Source organism: Miniopterus schreibersii (genome assembly GCF_964146895.1).
Source record: "Miniopterus schreibersii genome assembly, chromosome: 11".
Classification (NCBI taxonomy): domain Eukaryota; kingdom Metazoa; phylum Chordata; class Mammalia; order Chiroptera; family Miniopteridae; genus Miniopterus; species Miniopterus schreibersii.
In genome coordinates this window covers 6,265,170-6,286,516 of record NC_138111.1, presented here as the reverse complement: position 1 = coordinate 6,286,516, position 21,347 = coordinate 6,265,170, and the positions used below count along the sequence as shown (strand labels likewise).

At 41.7% G+C, this 21,347-nt stretch overlaps 1 protein-coding gene across 3 annotated transcripts; it reads left to right on the top strand.

Moving 5' to 3' along the window:
- The first annotated feature begins 2,393 nt into the window (after positions 1 to 2,393).
- On the top strand, positions 2,394 to 21,038 carry ZBTB43 (zinc finger and BTB domain containing 43). 3 transcript variants are annotated; one of them, XM_081151160.1, is made up of 3 exons: positions 2,452 to 2,497; positions 5,901 to 6,024; positions 15,678 to 21,031. In XM_081151160.1, the coding sequence occupies exon 3, from the start codon at positions 15,701 to 15,703 to the stop codon at positions 17,102 to 17,104; it is 1,404 nt and encodes a 467-aa protein (XP_081007286.1). In that variant the 5' UTR covers positions 2,452 to 2,497; positions 5,901 to 6,024; positions 15,678 to 15,700; the 3' UTR covers positions 17,105 to 21,031. The 3 variants fall into 3 exon arrangements, with proteins under 3 accessions (XP_081007288.1, XP_081007286.1, XP_081007287.1); XM_081151162.1 differs by lacking the exon at positions 5,901 to 6,024 and having other exon boundaries at positions 2,394 to 2,497; positions 15,678 to 21,038; XM_081151161.1 differs by lacking the exons at positions 2,452 to 2,497; positions 5,901 to 6,024 and adding an exon at positions 2,566 to 2,820.
- Positions 21,039 to 21,347: the final 309 nt, after the last annotated feature.

The window sequence follows — 21,347 nt, the reverse complement described above, 5'->3', positions numbered from 1 at the left end:
CTGATGCATACTTTATAATGCTTTAGCTTCAATAATCCTCTTATACTTTACATACTATCATTCCATTATTTGGGTTTTATAATCCCACAACTTATAAACTGTTCTTGTTTTTGGCCCTTGCTGTTTGTTTATACTTACTCACATTTGCTATTTTATTTGCCCACCAATCCTCATTGTTCCTCGGATCTTCCTCTTGGAATCATTTTATTTCTTTTTGACACGTATCTTCTAGAAGATCCATCCGTTAAATTGTTGGTAGTAACTCTTTAGTTTTGTTGATCTGACAAGTTTTCATTCTTGAAACATTGTTTGCGAAGTATACAAATCTAGGTTATTTTCTCTCATAGTATTAAGGCTATTATTTCATTAATGATATTATTTCATACTGTTATTGTTATCGTTGCTCCCATTCTTGACATTGAACAGTCAGGAGTCAATGTCACTGTCGTTTCATTGCAGATTATCTGTTTTTAAAATCATCTCTTGTGCCCTGGATCTAGGCTGGGTCTAGGTTTTCTTTTCCCTTAGCCTACTTGGAATTCGTTGCGTCTCCTGAGGATTCTTATCTTTCATCAGTTCTGGGAAATTCTCAGCCATCATTATTTGACAATTGCCTTGCTTGCATTTACTTTATTATCTCCTTCTAATATAACTGATAAGCATATGATGAACCTTCTCCCTCTCATCCATTTCCTTGTCTCTCTGGGATGCCTTCTGTGTTATTTTCTTCAAATTTATCTTTTAACTTACTAATTTCTCTTCAGTTGTATCTAATTTTTGGTATTTAACCCTTCCAATGAGCTATACATTTAAAATGGATCTGCCTCTGCTGCCTGTCTTCTCTTATTTCCTCATGAGTTTTGTGGTTTTTCACTGTGAGTTCATATTCATTTGGAAGCTTATCTGCGGGAATTCTTTGAGACCTGTGCTGACGGTGAGCTCTTCCAGAGAGGACCTGGGTTTGCTTTCACCAAGTACCATAGGTGAAAGCATAGGTATTATCTACCCAGGTCCGTTTTAGATTGAAATGTTCAGCTTGTGGGGTCTTGGCCCATGCAAACAGTGTGGCCAGACTTTGACTATGTATCTACTAGGAAAATGTTCTACCCTTCCACCCAGAGCTGAGGCAGAGAGAGACAACTTCCCTTGCTGCCTGCCTCTACAGGAAAGTTTGTTTATTTGTTTTGTCTAGTTTATCCTTCCTGTGAAGATACATTCCTTCTTGGGTCCCAACCTGATGTTCCAATTTGGCTCTTATCTTGCCTGGATGCAAGCCGACGCCCCTGCAGTTGGTGGTAGTATCATTGTTTACCTAACTCCAGAGGTGATTTTCAAAATATTTTTCGGTGTAGCACATGCACCAACCAACTGGAACAAATGCAGAATGTACCTGTGGGTAACTTCTGAATATCAACTCTGTCTAACCTCCTAGGCCCGTGTTTCCGCTTTCTCCCTGGCCTCGGATGATTTTTCTCACTTTTTCACACGTTTATCCACGCACTTAAAAGGGTGTTTTCAATATCTCCCCTAGCAATTGTATGCAGTTTGTGGCTGTTATATTTGCAGATATGTAGTCTCTAACATTGCTACAAATATAGTCCAAGTAAGAAGTCTGTTTCACTTGTGCAACAAAATGTCCAGGGGCAAGCAGTGGGAACCCGGAGCCGGAGCTTGATGACACATGAGACAGGATCTGTCACACCTTCTGCTCTGCTGGCCTTAGGCTTGCTTGTCACGTCAAAAGCACATGGTGGTGACCGAATGTCCAACCCTCAGGTCTGCTTGCAGGCAGGAAGAAAACAACAGTAGCAAAGCACTTACGGAGTATACTCACCTAGAAGTCCTAGTGGATTTGCAGAAACAAACAAACAAAGAAACACTTTCTCACTCAATGACTCTTATGGGCTAGAAGTTGGTCCATGACTATGCCTAGTCCAGCCACCCGAACACTGGGCTAAAGATAATGAGATAGCCCTGGATGCAGCCGGGGTGAGGGTCCGCCTCCCCTGAGATAAAGGGGCTCCTCCTGCATCTGAGCAAAATGAGCTTTTTCCTCGGGGGGCCCAGCACACCACCTGCCACACATTGGCCCTTTCGCTGAACATTTACTAAGCACCCACCGCGCGTCAAAGGTGCTGTGAAGACAGAAACGGACCTGACGCCACGTCTGCTAGGCAGGCTGAGCGACCCAGGGCGCCGTTTATGCCAAGTCCCTAAGGCCGAGGCACCCGCGCCAAGCTGTACTGCGCAGGCGCCGGATGCCCCGGGGCGCGCTCCCGCCGTCCGGCTGGGACGCGAGTCGCGCATGCGCACAGCGCTCTCTCGCTGACGCACCCTCGGAAGCACTGTCAGTTTCAGGGGGCGGCACCGGGAAGCGTTTCCGGGGGCGGGAGGTGCGGGCTGAGGCGGTCGCGGCGGCGGCGACGGCTTGAACGGGCCTGGTTCCGGCGGCGGAAAGTGTGGCGGGTCCGCTATGTGAGCGCCGAGCCCTTGGCAGGTACGGCGGGGCCGGGACCGCGGGCGGGGAGGGGCCGGGAGGGAGGGCGGCGAGGCCTGGGGCTCACCTGCAGGTCCCCGCGCGCCGCCCCGCCCCGCCGGGCCTGTTCCGCCGCCCGGATGCTTCAGCCGCGCTGGTGGTGGGAGTCCCGGGGCGCCGGTTCCCACTTCTGCGGTCTCCGGCCGTCCCGGCGCGCGCACCGCGACCCCGCGGCCCCCGACGGAGCGTCTGGCCCAAGGTGACCCTGCGGCGGCGGACCTCGGCGGACCGCAGCGCTTAGAGATCCAGCCCCCGTCCGCCCGCCGGCCCGTCGCGACCTCCAGGTGGGCGCGGCATGGCGGCCTCCGGGTCGAGCCCCGGCGGGGAGGAAGGCTGCGCCCGGACTCCGCTGACAGCTACCTGTTTACGTCTGTGCGCTGTCTCTGTCACCTGTTGTCACCTGCCCTTTTTGCCTCTCAACTCCGCCCCTGTCAACTTTGTGTTTCTCTCCACTTTGTCACTCTCGAGCCCACCTCTGCGTGGCTGAACCCTGTTTTTATTTCTGCCTCAGCCTAGCTCCTGTGTCTCTTGACCCTGTGTTTCCCTCGTCGTCCTTACTCTCATTCATGGCCTGCCTGTAGGTCCAGCTCTTTGGCCACCCGTGTTTCTGTGACTCTGCCGGTTCTGTCTGTCTCTGTGGTTTTTGCCTCCCCTAACTGGGTTTGTCTGGGCGGGGTTGGCAGGCCTGCCCGCCCAGACCTCTGAGCCATGAAAGGTGACTCATGACCCCTTGAAGCTTCCTGCGCTGGTGACACTCTCAGCAACTAGACCGCAGGCTGGCCTCAGCTCTGACAGGTGTCTGCCTGAGCTAAGTGTGAGGGTACAGGAGCCCTCGTGGGCAGACAGCAGCCATCTCAGAGCCCAAGTAACATAATGAACCCTTGACTTTTCTTACCCATGGATTTTCAGGCCTGCACAGATTTCTACTTTCCTTTGCTCCATCCACTTACTCCAGAATGGCCTCCAGGGCTCTCAACAGCTGCTTAACCAGGCCTGGCTACAGCCTAACAAAGGGTCAGTCTGAGGTCCTCTGCCCTTGAGGCTCAGAGAACAGTAGCAGGATTTCTGGGAGAGCTGTATCCTTTATTCAGAGATTGTCAGTATGTACAGTTAAATTATGAGAAAGCTAATAATTTGGGGTTCAGTCTTTGCTTTACAGAAGTACTCACTGGAGAAATAAGCCAGATACAAAAGAACAAATATTGTATGAGTCTGCTTATATGAGATATCTAAAATAGGCAAATTCATAGAGAAAGAAGGTACAATGTAGTTTACCAGGGAGTGGGGGAGAAGGGCATGAAGGAGAGTTATTGTTTAATTGGATACAGAGTTTTAGTTTGGGATGATACATTCTGGAAATGGGTAGTGGTGATGGTTGTACAACATTGTGAATGTACTAAATGCAAGGAATTGTGTACTTTAAAATGGTAACTTTTATGTTAAGTATGTTTTACCACAATGCTAAAAAATTGCTCATTGGAGACATCCGGAACTAACAAACTCTTTGAAAATGTAATTTTAAAAATTCACTCTGTAGCTTTTAGGAATAGTATTCAGTTGAACCTACACTTATTGGTACCTTCTCTCCTCATAGCCAAGGTCCTTAGGTGTTTGGTTAAAAGAATTTGGTTAGAATCTTCCTCAAGTTTTCTACTTATAGTAGGTTCCCGCCCTGGCTCTCCCCTCTGTATTCCTTGGATTCAATGCAGGAATCTGCTGCATAAATAGGAAATTTGAGGAAGATTTTGCTTTTAACATGAAGAAAACTCATAGGGTAGGAAAAATAGTTCTTATAATAATGCAAAATTATGTGTTATTTCTTATGTATATTCTGATGGAGGAGGCCTTTTTTTATGCTCTCTTATTTAAGCTATCAGTTTGCCTGTAAGATAGTTCAAACTTTCTTACAAGATGTAGCAGCTGAATTACTACCGTGTTGAATCCTAGATATGATCAATTATTTTATGTACCAACAGAGGAAGAGAAAACGCTGCTAATTAAGCTATGACATATGCTTTCTTATCATTTAGGCTTTTAAAAATTCTTATTGGAAACATTTTTAGGCTTATTTAGACATTTAAAAATATATATATATCTTTATTGATTTCAGAGAGAGGAAGTGAGAGGGGGAGAGAGAGCCTCCCCTATGTGCCCTGACCAGAATCAAACCTGTGACCCTTCATTGCACGCGATGACACTCCAACCAACTGAGCACACCGACCAGGGCAATACTTTCTTTTTTTAAAAAAAACCAAAAAACTATTGAAGTATAGTTGGCATACAGTATTGTATTAGTTTCAGGTGTACAACAGTGACTCGACATTTATAGACCTTATGATGTGATCACCACCTAAGTCTAATGACTACCTGTCACCATGCAAAGTTATTACAATATTTTGACTGTGCTGTGTATCACATCTTTATGGCTGATTTATTTTAACCCGGCAACTCTCAGTTCTCTGCTTCTGTGAGTCTGTTTTTGTTTTGTTTTGTTTGTTCATTTGTTTTGGTTTAGATTCCACATGTAAGTGGAATCATACAGTATTTGTCTTTCTCTGTCAGACATCACTTAGCATAATACCCTCTAAGTGCGTCCATGTTGTCACAATCACAAGATTTCATTCTTTTTTATTTCCGAGTAATATTCCATTGTGTACGTATACCTCTTCTTTATCTATTCATCTATTACCGGACACCTAGGTTGCTTCCGTAGCTTAGCTATTGTAAATAATACTGCAATAAGCATAAGGGTGCATAATACCTTTTTTTTTTTAATCTCAAATTGTTTACCACAATGGAATGTTTGCCCTGAAGTGTTAAAATAGTCAGCTGTGGCTTAAAGGGAGATATGAGTCAAACTTAATGAAGTAGGTAGCGTGTTTTTTAGAAACCCTAAAATAGATTTTACTAAGTTCTTTGGCTAGAATATTCCAGTTAGGAAAAAATATAGGGGTGCTGATTGACCGTGGTCTGGAGACCAAAAACATTTTCCAAAGGATGTTTTAATTCTGCAGAATTACATAGGCACTGACCACTGTTGGTTTTCTATGTTTGACAGATGTGCCATGGTATCGTAAGACGTTAACATTAAAGGAAATTGGATGAGGGGCATTTGGGAACTTGCAACATTCTTTACAACTTTTCTATAAAGCAGAAATTATCCCAAAATTAAAAGTTTATTTAAAAATAACAAAGACAAAAGCTAAGAAGGTACAGAATAGATGTTAATATAACCAAAAATACCAACCTTGATTAGTCTCTTCTGCTGCTCACCTACCTGTGTAGTATTTATTAGCAAGGCACATATACGCAGTGAGTAGCGCCAGCATCTCTTTTACGTTTTCAGCACGATTTTTCCTTTCAGAAGTCAATGTGATTTTAATTTGAAGCAGAACTGAGAAATGGGTTCCTTTTCCTCATTCATTTATACTACTTTTTGATGGCCATGGTATAAGGAACTTTATCCCAGGAATACGACTTTGCATTAGGTAAGCTATATATAAACTTGTAAAAATAAAATTTTAAAAATTATTTACTAGAGTGGTTTCTTTTTCAGCAAAAATATAATGTATTTATATTTAATTGCCTTGGGCCAGAATTTTCTTGTACTTCTCTTCTGAGGAGGCGATACTGTGCATAGAAGGCCAGTCACTGCCATACATGTTCTGATGGAGCATCTAACTTTAGAGAAATGTTTCTGCTAAGTGCCTTTTTTTTTTAACTTAGAAAAATATTAGATTTGGAATTACACTTCTATTTGAATCCTGACATACCACTTCCTAAACAAGCGACCTTGGGCAGGTCTTTTAACCTTGCTGAGCTTCAGTTTACTCATCTTTAAAGTGAGTATGATGATACCTGGGTGTTGTGAGACCTAAGTTTCCATCGTCTGCTTTGTACACTGTAAAGCATTTGACTAAATGGTAGGCATAGTGTGTTGGTATTTTTGTACATTTGTGCCAGTCTGTAGATTTACTGAAGTAATATTTACTGTGTTTAAATGTGCTCTGTATAGTAAGCATGCAAATTACTATAAACTTCAGCCCCATGCCCTCCGTCAGGGACTCCAGTTAGGCACCTTAAAGTTGTCCACCATTCACGGCTCCTCTTTTCCGCCTTCTCTTTTTTCTCTCTCTCTCTGCTTTCAGTTGTATCTACTGCTGTGCTTTCAAGCTCACTAATCTTTTATTCTACCGTGTTAATTCTGGTGTTACTCCCATCCACTGTTTGTTGGTTTTGTTTTGTGATGTTTTAATTTGTAGAAGTTCAAGTTGGGTCTTTTTTCCCGTCTACCTAAGATGCTTAATTTTCCTCTATTTTCTTGAACATGTGGCATATAGAATTTTCTACTAATTGCATAGATCTGTCATTCTAGGTCTGTTTCTATTGATCAATTTTTTCTCTCTCATTATAGGTACATTTTTCTGCTGTGTTTGCATGGATGGTGATTTTTTTTAATGGGTGCCAGACATGAATTTTACTTGTTGGGTTCTGGATATTTTTCTGTGATGTAAATATTCTCAAGCTTTGTTCTGGAACAGAATTAAGTTACTTGGAAATAGTTTTGTCCTTTGGGGGCTTGTTTTTAAGCTTTGTTTGGCGAGATCAGGACTGCGTTTTGTCTGGGGCTCATTTGTCCCCACTGTAAGACTCTTCTGAATACTGAAGGTTTTCCACTCAGGGACGTTTTCTTCTATCAAGTATTTTATCTGCTTATTCCTTCTACTCATTCACTTTGCTCTTTCTCTCAAAGTCAGTAATTAGCTATATGCTGTGGTGCTTTTATCTCTCGTCTCGTCCTCCTGTTCTAGTATCTTCTCTCTGGCAGGTTTCATATTTTTCTCTTGAATTCTGATAGAAGTTCCCCAAAGCACCTTCCACATCATTGATGCTATTTTCTGTAGTTGAAGTTCTGCTTCTTATCGCCCGTTTAAATTTCCGCTCTATTGGTTTCCTTACGTCTTTTCTTTAATTCAGCAAGCTTTTTTTTTTATATCAGTGCCATTTTTTCTCAGCGGCCTTATACTTCATTCATAGAGACCATATTTTCGTCAGTTGGAAAATTACAATTTAAAAATGCTATCTAAACTGTACCCTTTATTTATCCCTTGCTATTTTCTTCTTTTTTGTTATTGTAGAATCTATTTACAGATCCCATTTACTTAACAGAATAAAACCATGTTGATTGTATTCTGTTCATTAATTTTTTAGAGGGAAACATTCTGCTCAGGTCTGGAATTTTCTCCCCTTTGGGTGGATTGGTTTTGGTCCTTCACCGTATACTTGGATGCTGTCAGAATAAATTCTTCGCTCTCTTGCTGGTGAACAGCCTCTGAACCTTATTGACACCAGAGCTTAGCTTAAGGGAGTGGCTGGGCCCAGAGGCTGAGTCTTAGGGGCTTTCAGGAGAGCTTGAGCTCTGTGCACTTCCTTCTGTGTTTGGTGAAATAATTATACCAGGGGCCTACTTTACTGTCTTTGGCCCACCTGGCAAATGATGGGCTCTGCCTTTGCTTTCTTGCTGGGCTACTACTGAGCCCCATCATCTCATATCAGGTTTTTATAAAAAGAAATCTCTAGTGAGGCAACCTTTGGAATCCCAGTGCAGCCACTTCGGAATGCTGCCAATCTGCAGGGCTTGTCCCATGGCCCACCCTTGCTTTTTAGTCACAGACCTTCCAAATGAACAGATACTAGTGGCCCTCGGGCACAGTTGCTGCTAATGTAACAGGATTGCCTGGTATAGCAGGCGGAGTTGCAGGGGCAATGTCTTCCCTTCAGTCTGGCCCCATCTTCACTATACCCTTAATTAAAGTTTGTGGCATATAGATAACTCTAGTCTCTAGTTCTAGGACTCAAGCCAGTGTTTCCGTATTTCTTGGATTATTTTGGTTAGGATGTGGTAAAAGGGAAGAATTATAGGCTGCCCTCAAGTCTTCCTCTTACCTTGGTGATGCCCAAATTTACGGTGACAAAATATGTAAGTGTAGATTATACTAGGTTCCCTCCCCTGACTTTCTCCTGAGTTTGTAATTCTCCTGTGGTGCTTTTTTTTCAGGCTTTGCCTTGAATACCGGGGTTGTACGCATGTGTTTTTAACCACCCTTACAGATTATAAACTCTGGACCGTGAGATGCCTTGATCATCTTGTAGAAATCCCTCACAGTACAGTATTGAAATCCCTTGCATACAGTATTTTATGTTGTTATTTTCAGTGAGTTAATTCATTACTTCTATTAAAGTATTTTAACTGAAACAGGAACTATACTATTAGTATAGATCACAATTGCCTGTAACTTTGTAATTATTGCTTATATAGCAGAAAAACCTTTAGAAGTTCAGGCTTTGCATGTTACTAAGATCAGGAATATATAGAAATGCCACACACCCAAAATAACGGACCAAGATCAGACACTTATTAAACTGCAGTTGACACAGTTAAAGTTATATGACTTTTTTCCAGTTGTTTTAATGTGTGTGTGTGTGGGGGGGGGGGGGGTGTGTATACATATATATATATATATATAATCATTCAGTTTGTCATTTTGACAATTTTCAAGTGTACAGTTCAGTGGAATTAATTATACTTGTACAACCAGCACCACTTTCTATTTCCGAAACTTTTTCTCACCCCAAACAGAAACTACCCTTCAAGCAATAACTCTCCCGAGTCATGGTAACCTCTAATCTCTTTCTGTCTCTATGAGTTTGCCTATTCTAGATATTTCACATAAGCGGAATTATACAACATTTGTACTTTTGTGTCTGGCTTATTTAAGTTAATGTTTAGTACGATGTTTCATTTTTAGCATATTTTCAATGTTCATCCATGTTGTAGCGTTTATTAGAACTTCATTTTTGTATTCTATATATGTCTTGTAGATATAATTGATTTATAATATTGTTCAATAACTTTACTTAGAGACCTTCTGTCTGGTTTTTCTATTAAGTATTGAAAGTGAGGTGTTGACGTTTCCATCCATTATTGTAGATCTATCTGTTTCTCTTTTCAATTCTGTCCATTTTTGCTTCATTATATTTTGCTTTATTATATTTCTCTTGTTAGGTGTATATGTATATGTGTGTGTTTATAATTGTTATATCTTCTTGATAGATTGAACCTTTCATCAATGTATAGTGTCCTTTTTTGTTCTTATAACCTTTGTGACTTAAAATCTGTTTTGTCTGATGGTAATACAGGGATGGGCAAAGGCAGGTTTACAGTTTGTATGGAAAATAATACAATAAGTAATAGATAATACAAGAATACACTCTGTGTCTTGTGTACTCACAACTGTAAATCTATTTGTGCCCACCCATATATAGCCACCCCAGCTCTCTTTGGTTACTCTTTGCATGGAATATTTTTTTCATTGTTTTACTTTCAACCTCTGTCACTTTATATCTGAAGTGAGTCTCTTATAGACAACATGTAAGCAAATTAAGTTTTTTAATCCATTCTGCCTATCTCTGCCTTTTAATTAGAGGAAGGATTTACTTCTGCCATTTAGCTGTTTGTTTTCTGAATATCATGTATGCTTTTTGTGCCTCAGTTCCTCTATCACTGTCTTTTAAAAATACTTGTTTTTTTAATTTATTTTGTGTGTTCCATGTTGACACCCTTCTTTTCTTTTCATGTGTATTTTAGTTATCTTCCTGGTAGTTACACTGAGGTTTACACTCAACATCTTAAACTTATAGCAGCCTAGTTTGACTGATTCTGAGTCAACACTCTGCTCCTGTACATCGTCATCCCTCCCCCTTCATATTGTCATTGTCACAGATTACATCTTAATGCATTGTGTGCCTATTAACATAGATTCACAGTTATTGTTTTATTCATTTGCCTTATAAGTCATATAGGGGGGGAAAGGAGTTATAAATCAAAAGCATAATAATATCAGTTTCTATATTTACCCATGTTGTTACCTTTTTCAGTAGTCTTTATTCCTTCATATAGCTTTGAATTACTGTCTAGTGTTCTTTTTTCTCATCCTCAAGGACCTCCCCTTTATCATTTCTTGTAGAGGAGATCTACTGGTAACAACACCCTTAAATTTTGTATATCTGGAAATGTCTTAATTTCTCCTTCATTCTTTTATAATTTTTATTGATTGATTGATTTTAGAGAAAGAGGAAAGGAGACAGAGAGAGAAACATCAATTTGTTGTTTCACTTATCTATGCATTCATTGGTTGATTCTTGTATGTACCCTGACTGGGGATCAAATCCACAACCTTGGTGTGTTGGGATGACACTCTAACCAACTGAGCTACCCAGCCAGGGCCTCTCCTTCATCCTTGAAAGGATAGTTTTGCCAGGTATAGAATTCTTGATTTACAGGTTTTTCTTCTTGCACTTTAAGTATCATACCACTGCCTTCTGGCCTCCATAGTTTCTGATGAGAAATTAGCTGTTAATCTTACTGAGAAGCCATTTTAGAAGATGAATTGCTTCTTTCTTGTGCTTTCAAGATTATCCCTTGTCTTTGGCATTCTACTACTTGATTTACAATGTGTCTCCTGTGGATCTCTTTAACTTTATCTCACTTGGAGTTTGTTGAGCTTCTAGGATGTGTAGGTATGTCTTTTACCAAATTTGGGGAGTTTTTAACCATTGATTCTTTTCATGCCTTTTCTACCCTTTCTTTTTCTGAGACTCCCAAGGTGTACATGTTGGTGTTGGTAAATTTGATGGTGTCCTACAGGTACCTCAGATTGTGTTTAGTTTTCTTTCTACTCCTTAGGCTGGATAATATAATTTGCTTTACTTTGAATTTGCTGATTTTTTTCTTCTGCCTCCTTAAATCTGCCATTGAACTCCTTTTGCAAAATTTTAATTTCAACTTGTATTGATTTCCTAGGTCTGCCATAACAAAGTATCACAGACTAGGTGACTTAAGTAACAGATTTTTCCCCCCCACAATTCAAGAGGCTAGAAGTCTGAGATTGTGATGTTGGGAAATTTGGTTTTGGTGTCCTGAGCACCTCTCCTTAGCTTGAAGATGGCCACTTTTTCACTGTCTTCACATTGTGCATCCCCCCAATGTCTCTGTGTCTAAATTTCATTTCTTACGAAAAGGCCAGTCAGATTGGATTAGGGCTCAAAGGCCTTATATTCAAATATAGTCACATTGTGGGTTACTGGGGGTTATAGGGCTTCAACATATGAATGGGGAGAAGGGATACAGTTCAGCCCATAACACAGCTATTACTCTTTTTAGCTCCAGAATTTCTGTTTGGTTCCTTTTTATAATTTCTAACTCTTCATTGACATGTTCTCCTGTTTTCCTTTAGTTCATTAGCACAGAGGGGTTTGTTTTGCTTTTTGGTTTTTGTTTTGTTTTGTTTTTAGCAATTTGAGCGTATACAAGATGGTTGATTTAACATCTTTGACTAGTGATTCCAATGTCTAGAATTCCTGAGGAAGAGTTTCTGTCTAGTTCTTTCTTCCCTGTGAATGCTCCATATTTTCCTTCTTCTTTGTATACTTTGTAGTTTTGGTTGAGAACTGGAACAATTTGAGTATCCTGAGGTGGTAACTCTTGAAATAGGATTCTTTGCCTCCTAGGTGATTTCCTTTGTTACTTGTTTGTATGGTGATCTGTTTGTATGGTGATCTTTCCAAACTATTTTTCAGTCTGTAGTATTCCTTATTGCATGTAGTCACTGAAGTTTCTGTGGTCAGCCTGTGACTTGACAAAGATTTCCTTAAATTCCCTGGCCAGTTTGGCTCAGTGGTTAGAGCACCAGCCTGCAAACTAAAGGGTCGTGGGTTCTATTCCGGTCAAGGGCATGTACCTCGGTTGCAGGCTCGATCCCCAGCCCCAGTCAGGGAATGTGCAGGAGGCAACCAATCAGTGTGTCTCTCTCTCTCCCCCCTCCCTTCCACTCTAAAAAATCAGTGGGGAAAATATCCTCTGATGACAATTAACCCCCCAAAATTTTTTCCTTAAATGCTTTGACCCAGAGGAAAGGGGGTGAAAGTGTGTTTGTTTTTTAAAATCATACGATGCTGCTGGGAAAGCCACTGCAACCAGAGGGATCAGAACAAAGCTGTGTGGGTCCACCAGACTGGCCAGGATGCAAAACTCCCCAGTTTTTGGAGGGCATGGTCCTTGTCGTCCACCCAGGCATCAGCCAGCCACTTTAGGAATGGTGGCCAATATCCTCCAGGCTATGGCAGGGCTGAGGAATGGGGATTGTAGCTGGTTTGGGCACACTGCTTTTTTAGCAAGGTACAGCAGCCTCTCCCTTCATCAGTCATTACCTCTGTTGCTATAAGCGTCTGATCGGATTCCAGGGTTCTGAGATAGTTGATTCTGATCATTTCAGCAGCTTATTGGTTGTTTTTTTTTTGGAGAGGCTGCCCTCTAGAGCTTCCTACTCCACCATTTTCTATAATATCATGATGCCATTTATTTTTGTAGAAGTGTTTTTAAAAGTCTATTGCCAGTCATTTAAAATTCTACAACACATGGAACTTGAAGAAAAGGTGGATATTCAATAATAGTTTTGGAAGAGTAGGCTAACCATTTTGGAGGGGAAAGGGCTAGATCCCAATATTACTCTTATACCAAAATAAACTCTTTGTATATTAAAGGTTTAAGTGCTTTTAAAAAATGTACCAGGAAAAAAACCTAAATAATTTTTTTTACTTTTTAAAAATAACCTTGGAGTTGGGAATGCCTTTCTATGTCTAACACAAAGCCCTAGAGCCATAAAAGCAAAGGTGGGTAATTTACATAAATTTCAAAGTTAATTTCCTGAATTTACCAAGAAACTACAAATTAATATATAAGATGAATTGCCCAATTTATTTGAGCAAAGAGTATGACTGATAATTTATAGGAAGAATAAATGACCAGTAAACATGAGTAAAGAGTATCTCATTCATAATTAAAGAAATGTTGGTGAGAACAACAGTGAGTCATGGATGAGTCACTTTGGTGGTTTGCCAACTTTTTTTCCTTATTCGATAACGTCCAGTGTTGGTAAGAGTGTGGGAGAGTAGATACCATCATTAGTCTTGGTGTAGACGTGTGACTTGCTGCAACCTTTCTGGAAAGCAGTTTGGTAATATATGTCAGAATATCAAATGCGTAGCCCTTTGACCCAGCAATCCCACTGGTAGAGATTACAGTAACCTATAGATATTTCCAAAGATATGCCAAGATAGTGATGCACAGATGTCCATTATAGCATCGTTCATAATTTCAAAAACCTGGACAATTAAAATTCTGTAAGAAGAGGACTGCTTAAATTACAATAAATCCATATAGCAGGAAACTATATAGCCATTTGAACAGAATGAGTTAGCTCTTTTTGTGCTAAGGTGGTATCTTAGTCCATTTGGGCTACTGTAGCAAAATATCACAGACTGGGTGGCTTATAAAAAGAAACTTATTCCTCAGAGTTCTGGAGGCTGGGAAGTCCAAAGTCAAGGGGCCAGAAGATTCAGTGTCTGGTCAGGGCACCGCCCCTTGGTTCCCTGTCCTCACCTGTAATTCTGTGGTGTCTCTTTTATAAGGGTACTAATCCCATCCATGTGTGTATTAGTCCCTCTCTCCTTTTTTTTCAGTTATCTAAAAACAAAATTCTGCAGCGATGAGATCAAGCCAAAGAATCTGGTTACCCAGACGTAGTTCTCAAAATTGGCATACCTCTAGTCTATACATTTATGTAGTTTTCTTTCCTTTTTGAAACTGCAAATATCTAAATAGTTTGTTTCCTGGTCTATTTTTGTTTTAAATTATGATGAAATATTTTAAGAGGTATAAACCACAAACTAATACTTATTCTAAAAACACTGTCTTACCTCTTAAAATTATTAATGACTATTCTGGTATTTTGGCATCTTCTTAGAAGAGGCAGAATGATGTGATAGGAAGAATAGCATAGGCTTTGGAGTCATAGAAATCTAGATTCAGGTCCCATCTTAATAAAAACTAGCTTTAATTTTAACCTTGGCAAAGTTGCTTGAAATCACTGAACTTGAGAATCCCCATCCCTGTATTTGCAGAGTCATTGTAGAGATTAAGTGAAAAAAAGGTGTGTTTATATATAGTAATTATATACCGGGGACATAATATACTCCAGAAACATTCATTTCTTCTCTTGGCATCTTTCCCTATCTCTCAAAGATGACTTGCAATCTTTGTTTTGGTTGTCTGGTTCTTTTATCTTATGCTTTTATCTCTTATCTGGTATTTAGCAATACTTAGATATAGAGTCAGATGACAAATAGCACTGATAAATCTGTTGGGTTTTCTGGTTGGTTTCAATTTACTGTGGAATTATGGGGCATGAGCAGGATCTCCATCAGAGTTCATCTTGTTTATTGCTGTTAGAAATCGTCCCTAGTGCTTGACTTAACCCACAAAGTACATTTACAGTAACAACACAGGTAATCCCTATTCTCTGTTGTAATTTTATCTTTGGGCTGTAACTTTTTAAGCAACTGGAAGACCAGCAGATAGAAGGAATACCTTGCCTTGCCATTTCACTTGTTTCACATTATCAGAAAGTTCCCAGAGGGCAGAAATTCTGACAGCAACTAGAGAAACTCACACTGTGGGGGGCCTTAGCCTCTTCACCCTGTGGTGCTGAGGGACTAGACTCATGCTTGTCCTGACCTGGCCCCTCCCCCTCGCTCCCTCACTGGATTCTAGCCTAGTGGTCTCCTTGCAGTTCCTTGCAGTTGCCAAGTTCATTCCTGCCTCAGAGCCTTTATATACGCTCTTCCTTCTGCCCACAATTCCATCCTCACTCCAACGTGGAAATTTGGGTTGAATCTGAAGCCTCTTAAAAATTCTATCATTTAGATACATACCATGTTTGTTTTGACTAAAAATAATTTCTTTTACTTATGGGATTTGTATAGTTTGCAAATCTAATCTCTGTGGATTCTATTATCTCATCACAGACCCAGGCAAAATCAAGAGTTAACACCGTGAAGTGTGGTGGGTGGCTCCTGCTGTTGGCACACTCATCCCTGTGAGCCTTGCTCTGGGGAATGAATGCTCCACCCGCAGTGCCCATAGGCAAGGGGACGTGGACTGTGGAACCTGTCCTGGTTTCCTTAGTGATCAGTAAGTTTCTCTTTGGGCTGGCATTAACACTCATTTTTCTTTCTTTTGTAGCACTGAACAAGATTTGTGATGAAATGGAGCCTGGAACAAACTCTTTTCGAGTAGAATTTCCTGATTTTTCCAGCACCATTCTGCAGAAACTGAACCAGCAGCGCCAGCAAGGACAATTGTGCGATGTCTCCATTGTTGTACAAGGCCACATTTTCCGGGCACACAAAGCTGTCCTTGCTGCCAGTTCGCCCTACTTTTGTGACCAGGTGCTCCTGAAAAACAGCAGGAGGATCGTTTTGCCTGATGTGATGAACCCAAGAGTGTTTGAGAACATTCTCCTGTCTAGTTACACGGGACGTCTAGTAATGCCCGCTCCAGAAATTGTCAGTTACTTAACAGCAGCGAGCTTCCTCCAGATGTGGCATGTGGTAGACAAATGCACTGAGGTTTTAGAGGGAAACCCAACAGTCCTTTGTCAAAAGCTAAATCATAGCAGTGACCACCAGTCTCCAAGCAGCAGTAGTTATAATGGCTTGGTGGAGAGCTTTGAGCTGGGCTCTGGGAGCCACACTGATTTCCCCAAATCCCAAGAACTGAGGGATGGAGAGAACGAGGAGGAGAGCACCAAAGACGAGCTGTCATCTCAGCTCACGGAGCACGAGTACCTTCCCAGCAACTCATCCACAGAGCATGACCGGCTGAGCACTGAAATGGCGAGCCAGGACGGGGAGGAGGGGGCCAGCGACAGTGCCGAGTTCCACTACACCCGGCCTCTGTACAGCAAGCCCAGCATCATGGCACACAAACGCTGGATCCACGTGAAGCCCGAGCGCTTCGAGCCGGCGTGCGAGGGCATGGACGTGCACGCGCCCTACGACGAGCACCAGGTCACTGAGTCCATCAACACCATGCAGACCGAGCACACGGTCCAGCCTTCGGGGGTAGAGGAAGACTTTCACATCGTGGAAAAAAAAGTGGAGGCCGAGTTTGACGAGCAGGCTGATGAAAGCAATTATGACGAGCAGGTAGATTTCTATGGCTCTTCCATGGAAGAGTTTTCTGGAGAGAGGTCAGAGAGCAGTCTAATCGGGCACAGACAGGAGGCTGCCCTGGCAACAGGCTACAGCGAGAATATTGAAATGGTAACAGGGATTAAAGAAGAAGCTTCACACTTGGGATTCTCGGCCACCGACAAGCTGTATCCTTGTCAGTGTGGGAAAAGTTTCACTCACAAGAGTCAGAGAGATCGACACATGAGTATGCATCTTGGGCTTCGGCCTTACGGCTGTGGTGTCTGTGGTAAGAAATTCAAGATGAAGCATCACCTCGTGGGCCACATGAAAATTCACACAGGCATAAAGCCATATGAGTGTAATATCTGTGCAAAGAGATTTATGTGGAGGGACAGTTTCCACAGGCATGTGACTTCTTGTACCAAGTCTTATGAAGCTGCGAAAGCTGAGCAGAATACGACTGAGGCTAACTAAAAATAGTATCTGGCCCTTGAGTGGCAGGCACAAAAATAAACGATGGTAATTATGCAAATCTGGGCACAGATGATGTGTGCTACTTGCTATTATGAGAGAAGCTTAAAAAAAATGGAAGATATTTCTGAAAGACCGGTTCTAAGTAGGCCAATGAAAAAAATCTAATTCCTCAGATTTGTATGTTCCAGTCCAGGCCTGGAGTAGATAATGGGGGTAAGTTAACCCACCTCCAGCTGGCCAGGTACATCTTTAGGCCCGTTGTGACTGGGGCAGGTGGACTTGGGGATAGAGATCCCTGCACTTGGAACTGGACTCTAGCCCACCAGTTCCATTTCAGGTGGTAGCAGTTTTTGATCACTTATTATTACAAGGTCATGTTGGAAGCTTATCTTGCTCTTACTATAGATACTTAGGTAACGTGGATTTGTTTTGGTAGCTGCTTTACTGAATGAAATGCTACTTATGTAAAAGCTGCAAATAATGTGATTCCTAGGATGCGAAGTTGATTAACAACTCTCTTGTCCAGTTTTCTTCTTTCTAAAACTACGGAGATAATAAGAGGGTGACAGTCCAAGTATGAAACAACTTATGGTACAAGCTTCAATTTCTGTGAGATGCCACTGTCGCAGTATGTTTCAGACTCTTGAAAAGGCAGAGTTCTGTATTGTAATACTAACAGTTTGAACAATTGTATCTAATCATCGTTCTTTAGTGTGCCAGAGATAGGCCTTTCTAATTGGTTTGCTGTCCCAAATCCTTTTTGTTTAACTGTAGCATCCACACAGTGGGATCTGCTCTATGGCTAGCAGCTGTCTAGCTTGCTGTGACTGACCACGGTACCGTTGGCTGCTGTAGCCGTTTTGCGCTGTCTTAAATTATGGTGCTTCCCAAAGAGGTCAGTCAGTGACCGCAGTTAGTGGGAAGGAGCCAGAATCACGGCAAGAATGACCTGTGAACTTCAGGAGTTAATAGGAGGCTACAGTGACACTCCCAACTGGCAGAATGAGAGTTGCCGAATAGCAGGATTGTGAGTGGCAGGTAATAATGGAGGGGGAGAAACTGCACAAAGAAAAGAGGGGTCCTGGACATACATCAGTGGGGGAGATATTCATTCAGAGGGCCACACTGAGCTAATGCCGCCAGTTCTCTTAGGAGTGCTGGAATGTGTTTTAAAAGGGGAAAGAAGAAATCCTAATTTTAGAAACTAGTCTACAGATTCATGCTCCCAAATTATAGATAAAGCTGCATAAATTTACAAGTCCACATAGCTAGCCCTACCTACCAAAAACAACAAGATGAGCAGCTATTCTGAGACCTTTTCTGCCGATCAGTCAGATGTTTCAGGGTGAAAAGCAGGCATATATTCAGGATGCTTTTAGCTGTGTAATATACCTTCGGTTACCACCAGGGTAGGACAGGGTGCTACTCTATGTCAACTTTTCCATAAGCTTACTGATCTATTACTTCCAAGTGGAAACTTTTTTTCCTGAAAATAAAAATAACTTTTCTTGGCTTTGGGATGGAATTTTGTTTTAAAAGTTTGGTTTTGCTCTAATGTGACAGACATTGCTGGCAATGGCCTCTGGTCCTTAAGCTCCTACCAGCAGGTGTTCACTTGTTGAATGTTGTCTGGAAAGGGGAAAGCAAGTACTTACTTACCAGTTAACTCTTGTAAGCAAGATGAAAAAACAGGGATCTATTCGTTAACACTGTATCATTCTCGATATGTAAAAGCACTTTGTATTTAAAACTTTATGATAAATATACATATATATATATTGATTTTTTAACCTAGAAACTAGATATTACCTCTTGGTTGTTTGCCACATTAATAGCCTCCTAGTGTTGAAACTTCCCCCATTACCAGTCCTTTCTCTGTGAACCTGACAGAAGTGACTGTACAATCAAGCTCAGCAGCTCGTTTCCTTTCTCTCGTGTTAGAAGCCAGTGGGCTCTAGGTCTGATCCTAGCCATTCTGTGCGAGGAGCAATTGTCTTATTACTCCTGCTAATTCTAGTTTCAAGGCAGTAAAGCCGTTTTATTCTGCCAGCAGCTGATTGCCCTCTTCCATGGTCTCAGCAAACCATTGTCTCTCTGTTTAGAAGATGTGACATCCTGTTTCCTGTTAAAGATTATACTCAGATGAGCACTGGACATTTGAGGAGAAGTCCCAGCGGTAAAAATAAAATATTGGGGAAAATCATGGTCCTTCGGGTATGCTGAAGTCAGCTAGCACCCTTGGCATGAGTAATGACGAAGCCTCGGGCTCACTGGGAGTGGTGGGCAGCCTTGAGTGGTCGTTCTAGAAGCAGTCAGTTGTACTGGGACTTAACTTCATGTGCTGTGAAGACAGGTGTGTCTTTGGTTGAAATCCTTATATGCACATCAGCTACTAAATGTAGAATTTAAAGTCTTAAGTTCCTCACCTCTGCTGTGTTGTTTTTTTATGATCGTTGGGGTTTCCGTAAAAATTAGGATTGCTAATCCGGTCAGCCAGACCCCGGGAGATGGCTGGGCATCTGAAATGCTAGCATGTTCAGAGAGGTGGGAGAAGGGATTGCCTTAGTTTGGATAGTAAAAGTGAATTTTTATAAACTCAGCTTTTTAGGAGTAGGAGGTCATACTGTGCTACTACCTGTTTTTCCTGCCAACCCTGGGTTGGATAGTCTGTCTCAGCCTCCGTACAGCTTTAGAAATCTTTATCCTTCCAAAGTTTGGTTGGCCATGGGTAACATTTTCCAAACAGCCTTTCAGGGATTGTGTCAGTGGCCTACAACCAAGGTATCTGTCCTCTACTTTGAGTGTTAACTGTGGTTTCCTCTCTCCCAGTGGGAAAGGGCTTCAAGGCACCACCAGTGGTATTTAATATGAGTACTGATACAATGCCTTTAATCGTAGATGTACACATCATAGTAATCCGTGTGGAAAGTAGGTGTCACTGTCTACAGAAGGACTGCGACAGCCTTTCCTCAAGTGCTGAGGGTCACCCTCAGGCACTCCTGGGCCAGCCTGTTGATTCGATTTCTAGATCTCACCTTCCCCCACTCTCTTCTTTTGGCCACAACTTTCGGAGAGTCTGCCCAGAGGGTCTCCTCCATTCTAGTGGGCTTGTGCTGAGCTGAATTGGCCCTAAGATGACTTCTAGCTATTTGGGAAGGCTGCCAGGTCTCAGTGGCTCCTTCCCTCAGAGGCACTCATGTTCCCAAGCTGCTTCCCCTGGGGAGCGGGATTCACTGCAGTCCCCTGGTTACCAAGGGTGGCGAAGACTCCATCACACCCAATCCAGGTGTTTGCTTGTAAAAGGTCTCTCATCATGTAGGAATGCTGGAAACCACGCAACATATTATCTGCCCCCCCAGCCCCCATCCATGCCACACTTAATTTTGTGATTTATGTTGCTTTCATGGGTGACTGACATTGTTCAGTGAAACCAGGGTTGGTTGGTTTGAGTTTTTTCTTAACTACTTATGTATTTAAAGGTACATGTTTCTTATTTTAGATCTCTACTGATAGCACTCTATGGGAAGATGCTGGAACACATTTTGCAAATGTGACTTTGTTTTTAGTTTTGCTTGAAGCCTGTGTCACAATGTCAGTTGCTGCTGCCTTCTTTCCTTTTATGAGGTTCCCAATGTTTCTTCCAGAAAATTATTTATGCAAGTCAGGTGACTCTTAGACCACGAAACAATTTGATGATAAACAGATTATCACTAGGTGCATATCTTATTGATATTTTGTGAACTGTTATGCCTGTGTTGCAAAAGTTGAATAGTTTTGTCTTTATATATTGCTGTCCTCAGTGTACAGCATGGTTTTACTTAATTGAATGTTACTGTTTAATATTTTCTTCTTATAGAAGAGACCATGCCCTTTTGTATGACATGTTTTAATAAATGTTATCTGTCAACTTTGTAAAAGTTTTTTCACTCTGAGTAAATGAAACATGTCTTTGTTTTCCTTCTGGCTTTTGCCATCTGAGAATAAAAGTTATATTGTGGCCTTTTGACAATAAATGCCAAATAGACAGTTGGATCAAATAGGTGTTGAGTGACCACCCGTAGTGCCAGGCACTTAGAGTGATCTCGTTAAAACCCTGCCAGCCCCGACATGTGTTAGGTGTGCTGGGTGTGCTCTGTTTGCTGCTTTAGGTCCTCTCCCCACCCTGTGCTTCGTCCTGGAGTCTGGCCTCTGTGAACTTGTCCTTTTGGCCTCTGGTCAGGATCTACCAGACGTGCTGAAGGAG

Coding starts and splice junctions, on each gene's coding strand:
- ZBTB43 (XM_081151162.1), top strand. CDS start 15,701: ATGGAGCCTGGAACAAACTCTTTTCGAGTAGAATTTCCTGATTTTTCC.